This window comes from Monodelphis domestica, chromosome 1, assembly GCF_027887165.1.
Source record: "Monodelphis domestica isolate mMonDom1 chromosome 1, mMonDom1.pri, whole genome shotgun sequence".
NCBI lineage: Eukaryota > Metazoa > Chordata > Mammalia > Didelphimorphia > Didelphidae > Monodelphis > Monodelphis domestica.
In genome coordinates, this window is record NC_077227.1 from 735,759,130 (window position 1) to 735,764,336 (window position 5,207).

Sequence of the window (5,207 nt, forward strand, 5' to 3'; positions counted from 1 at the left end):
TTGGTGAAAGAGAAAAATGAGGCCCCAAAATCATACAAAGAGTCAATTGCAAAGCTAGACTAGAACCCAGGTCTTAGGAGTAGTCATGACTCGGAGATATTTTCATCCCCTGAAACAGCTCCAGGATGGTGTGATGGCTATAGCACTGGAGTCACTAACTGTGTGACCCTGGGAAAATCTCAACCTCTCTGACAGCCTCCCATCCCTTTCTCCACCCACTGGAAAGGCAGGAAAAACAAAGGCCATTGTGAATATATAATCAGACAAAGTATTCCTGTATTAGTCATGTCCAAAAAGGGGAAAAAAGGAAAAGAGAGAGAGAAGAAAATGTGCTTCATTCTGCCCTATGAGTTCCTCGGCTCTCCATCTGGAGGTGGTTTGCATGTTTCGTTGTGAGAAGGGCACTATATTTCAACCAACTTTTCATTTCCCAGACTCCCTGGGTTTAGTAACAGCTCTAAGACAGAAAGAAGGCCAAGAGCTAGGCAAATGGAGTTAAGTGACTTTCCCAAGGTCATACAAGTAGGAAGTATCTAAGGCTATATTTGAACCCAGGTCCTCTGGACTCCAGGCCTGGGTCTCTACGCACTGTGCTACCTAACTGCCCCATTTTTATTATTTCATCTGATCTTCCCCACCCTGGGAGGTAAGTGATATTATAATCCCCATTTTATAAGTGAGGAAACTGTAGTTAATTGACTTGCCCAAGATCACACAGCTAGTAAGTGTCAGGTCTGCCCAACTCCAGGATTGGCACTCTGTCCACTTAGCTGCCCAGCTGGGAAGCTGCCCACCTTGGTTCAAGTTCCATTTCTGATACAGATGGCTGTGCATCCCTGGGGCAAGTCACTCAACCTCTATTTCCTGCCAACTCTTTAAGATCACATGATGCAGAGCAGGGGCCAGTTAGCACAGGCAGAGGGGATATCCTCTACCAATGAAAACTCATCCAAAAGAAGGTCCCTCCATAAAGAAAAAGGTGTTCCTTGGTCATTTGTATCCCTCCTCCCATCCAGAAGGTAGCCTTCCCAAAGGCTCAGTTCTGGTTTTGTCCTTGTATCCTGAGCCTCACCCCTCTGTCTGGAATGTAGTAGGTGCTTATTCTGCTGGAATGAATTGAATTAAATTGGAACTGAGGTAACCTCACCCAGTTCTCTGGGCACATGCCCAGAAAGTTAACCATGAGTCCATTAACTCCCTTCTCCATCCATCACAACCCCAGGATTGAAAGGATCATCACACCCCGCCTAGCCCTGACTACTGCGGAGTTCCTTGCCTATCAGTGTGAGAAACATGTGCTGGTCATACTAACAGATATGAGCTCCTATGCAGAGGCCCTGAGAGAGGTAAGGCTGGAGGCCATCGGTGGGCTTAGAGGATGGATGGGGAGGTGGTAGGAAGGCATTGTTCCAATCCCTCCTTGGTCCTGGGAACTCTGGGGAAAGAGAGAGAGAGAGTGGAGCCTGACCAACTTTTCTATCCTTGATTCTCTATTTGTTTTTCTGCTTTTCAGTTGTATCTGCCTTGGTCTCATCCTGCCTCTCTGCCTTCTATTTCTATCTCTTCCTGTCCCTGTGTCCATTTATTCCCATGTCTACTTTATCTCTCAGTGAGTCTCGGTGTGTGTCTCTCTCTCCTGACAGGTCTCAGCTGCCAGAGAGGAGGTACCTGGTCGACGAGGTTTCCCGGGGTACATGTACACGGATCTGGCCACCATCTATGAGCGGGCAGGCCGAGTGGAAGGCCGGGCAGGTTCCATCACCCAGATCCCCATCCTCACAATGCCCAATGATGGTGAGGACTCCCAACAATTTCCCTTGCTCCCTCTCCCCCTTTCTTCTTTCCCATCCACCATTCCTACCCAGAGTCCGATTTCTCCAAAGCAGCCAGAATGGCTGAGCTTTCTTAACAGTCTCCTCATTTGTAGAGGGAAGAACATTGGATCAATGTTTTCTAAAGTCCCTTCCAACTCTAGTAAACACATGACCTTCTGAATACAAAAGATATTCTTTGGAGGAAACAGGATTCCTCATCTGATGGGAAGGACACGGTCCCCAAGCTCACTAAAGTCAAAGATCTCTGTTCCAGATATCACCCACCCCATCCCTGACCTGACTGGCTTCATTACAGAAGGACAGATCTATGTGGACAGACATCTGCACAACAGACAGGTACCACCAGTTTCCTTCCCCTTTGTGTTTGTCCTGCTCAAAGCCTCTATTCTCTCCCAGTCTGTATCTGTCCTCTTCAACCATCCAAAAGGATAACTGCAGGGGGGTGGCCACTGTTGACTGGTTGCTGGATAGGTTTGCCCACTTCCCTTTCTGCCTTCCCCCAACTCCTGTTATTCCTTTCTATGCCCTCAGATCTACCCTCCCATCAATGTGCTTCCTTCCCTCTCCCGTCTGATGAAGTCAGCCATTGGGGAGGGCATGACGAGGAAAGACCATGGAGATGTCTCAAACCAGCTGGTAAGTAAGGAAAAGACCCTGGGAAATGGGTCTGGTGCAGAACCAGGGCAGAAGCCATTATTTCAGAATAGAAGGAGCTCTGCTACCTGTCCATGGTGCTGGATGCCCCTTTCCAAAGTCATTTGTATGGAGTGTGGAGCTCACCCTTCACTGAGGTCTTCTTCCTCTGGGGCCTCCTCATGGCAATGGCCATGGTGGTGACTTTGGATTCTTTTTTTCCCCAAACCTTACCTTCTGTATTAGAATCGATACCATGTATTGGTTCCAAGGCAGAAGAGCAGTAAGGGCTAGGCAGTAGGGGTTAAGTGACTTGCCCAGGGTCACACAGCTAGGAAGTGTCTGAGGCCAGATTTGAACCTAGGATCTCCCATCTCTGGGTCTCACTCTCCATCCACTGAGCTACCCAGCTGCCCCATGACTATGGACTCTTAATAAAACCCTTACCTTCCATCTTGAAATCAATACTATGTACTGGTTCCAAGGCAAAAGAATGGTAAGAGCTGGGCAATGGGGGTTAAGTGACTTGCCCAGGGTCACATAGCTAGGAAGTGTCTGAGGCCAGATTTGAACCTATCTCTAGATCTGGCTCTCAATACACTGAGCTCCCCAGCTTCCCCATAACTATGGATTCTTAAAGGTTGTACTAGTACAACGCAAGCTAGGCAGGCTTCTAATACTTCCCTGGAGAAAATCCTTGTGTTTAAGCACCAGCCCAGCCTACTTCACCATGGGCAGCTAGGAAGTGGAGTGGGGAGTCCAATATTTGTAGTCAAGAAGACCCAAGTTCAAATTCTGTCTCAGACACTAGTTGTGACAATTTAACCTCTGTGTACCTCAGTTTTCTTACTTATAAAAATGGGGATTATAATAGCATCTACCTCTCAAAGTCATTGTAAGGATCAGCAAAATAATATTTGTAAAGCTCTTAGCACATAGTAGGCACTTAATAAAGGTTTGTTAAAATTCTTTAAACACCCAGATTAACTAACATGGCAATGCCAGGATCATAAATTTAGACCTGGAAAGATCCTTAGATATTGTAGAGTCCAATCCCCATTTAATAGATGAGACCCAGAGAGGTTTTGACTGACCCAGGTTCATATAAGCTAGTAAAGACCTGAGCCAGGATTTGAACTCAGATTTTCCTGACTCCATGAGGCCACCTCTCTAAGGTTCTTTCCAGCTCAAATCCTGTCATTGGATAACTTCTGAGGGGAGGCCAAATTCTGAAATTCTATGAAACCCAAGGTGAGACTATAGGGAGGGAAAAGGACATTTCAGGGTCAAATTTCAGGCTCAGCTTGCCCTGTGTCAGCAGCCTCCCTAAGAGGCCAGGACCCAGGTTGAATGTCCAGGGACTCAGGCCCCAGACCCCATCCATCTCTCTTCTCTCCTTGCAGTATGCTTGCTATGCCATTGGGAAAGACGTTCAGGCCATGAAGGCAGTGGTAGGGGAGGAGGCCTTGACCTCAGAAGACATGCTGTACCTTGAGTTTCTGCAGAAGTTTGAGAAGAATTTCATCAACCAGGGTAGGAGGACTTGGGGCGAGGAAGGGCCCTGTGGCAAGATGGGACAAGTGGAGGGAGAGGCCTATGTGTCTGATCCTGGCTCAACCCTTCTCCACTTATCCCTCTCTTCTCCAGGCCCCTACGAAAACCGCACCGTGTTCGAGTCCCTGGACCTTGGCTGGCAGCTGTTGCGCATCTTTCCCAGAGAGATGCTCAAACGGGTCCCCCAGAGCATCATAGAAGAGTTCTACCCACGAGAGACCCTGCTCCATGCCCGTGCCCAGGCCCAGAGCCCAGACCCCGACAACACCTCAGACACCTCTGACTCCATACTCTAAGGCTGCCACCCTCAACACCGACACCTCCCAGGGGAAATGGTTTCTGTCCACCCCCTGCACTGACTCTCCTTAGCCCTGGTTCTGGCACCTTTGATATCACTGTGGTACCTATCACCCCTCTGATCCCCATCACCACCCCCTAGGCTGAGCTCAGGCTGCTTCCTCCGGCACCACTCACACTCCCCTCCAGCCACAGCCCTTTGGGTGTTGTCCTGCCCCCAAACTTCTGGTCCTCCCCTCTATTCCTTCATTTCTCCTCCTTTCTACAAGGGAGGAAGCCTTCATGCTCTAGCCCCACTCTAGACCTTTCTCTAAAGGCTAAGTCACTCCATCATCTCCCTGGGTACCTGCAGGGAGGGAAAAGTGGAGAAGAAAACTCCAAGAACTCCCTACCTGCTAATGTCAGATACTATTTCATTAATAGCCCCATTGCTTAAGAAGAACACCCAGCTGTGTATGACTGAGGCAATCAATCAATAAACATTTATGAAGCACCTACTATGTACTAGGCACTGTGCTAAGGGAGGGAGGTACAAAAGGAGGCAAAAAACAGTCCATGCCTGCCCTTGTGATGTATGTGTGTGTGTGTGTGTGTGTGTTTCTGTCTGCCAGGGTTCTCCTACTGAACTTTAGACCACTTACAAATCCTAATTCTCTATCAATTCTAGATTCTCCAGGGCCAAACCCTTTCCCTAATTTGAAGAAAGAGAAATGGAAGGCAGAGGGGCTGGGGGCAGTGAGAAGAAGAACATTGTTGAGTCTGAGCCCTGGATTTTGCTACAACCCCTCCAGCAGTTATTATTTTCCTTTACTGTCATATTGGCCAATCTGCTAGGTGTGAGGTGGTACCTCAGCATTGTTTTGATTTGCATCTCTTGGATTATAAGAG

At 48.2% G+C, this 5,207-nt stretch overlaps 1 protein-coding gene across 1 annotated transcript in view; it reads left to right on the forward strand.

Annotated features, from left to right (window-relative positions):
* Nucleotides 1-4,816, forward strand: part of ATP6V1B1 (ATPase H+ transporting V1 subunit B1) — a 41,371-nt gene extending 36,555 nt beyond the window's left edge. The window contains exons 9-14 of the mRNA XM_056813883.1: nucleotides 1,223-1,346; nucleotides 1,644-1,794; nucleotides 2,089-2,171; nucleotides 2,367-2,471; nucleotides 3,872-4,001; nucleotides 4,116-4,816. Coding sequence (XP_056669861.1) covers nucleotides 1,223-1,346; nucleotides 1,644-1,794; nucleotides 2,089-2,171; nucleotides 2,367-2,471; nucleotides 3,872-4,001; nucleotides 4,116-4,318 — 796 coding nt within the window. The 3' untranslated portion in view covers nucleotides 4,319-4,816. The remainder of the gene's footprint in view (nucleotides 1-1,222; nucleotides 1,347-1,643; nucleotides 1,795-2,088; nucleotides 2,172-2,366; nucleotides 2,472-3,871; nucleotides 4,002-4,115) is intronic.
* The last annotated feature ends 391 nt before the right edge of the window (nucleotides 4,817-5,207 follow it).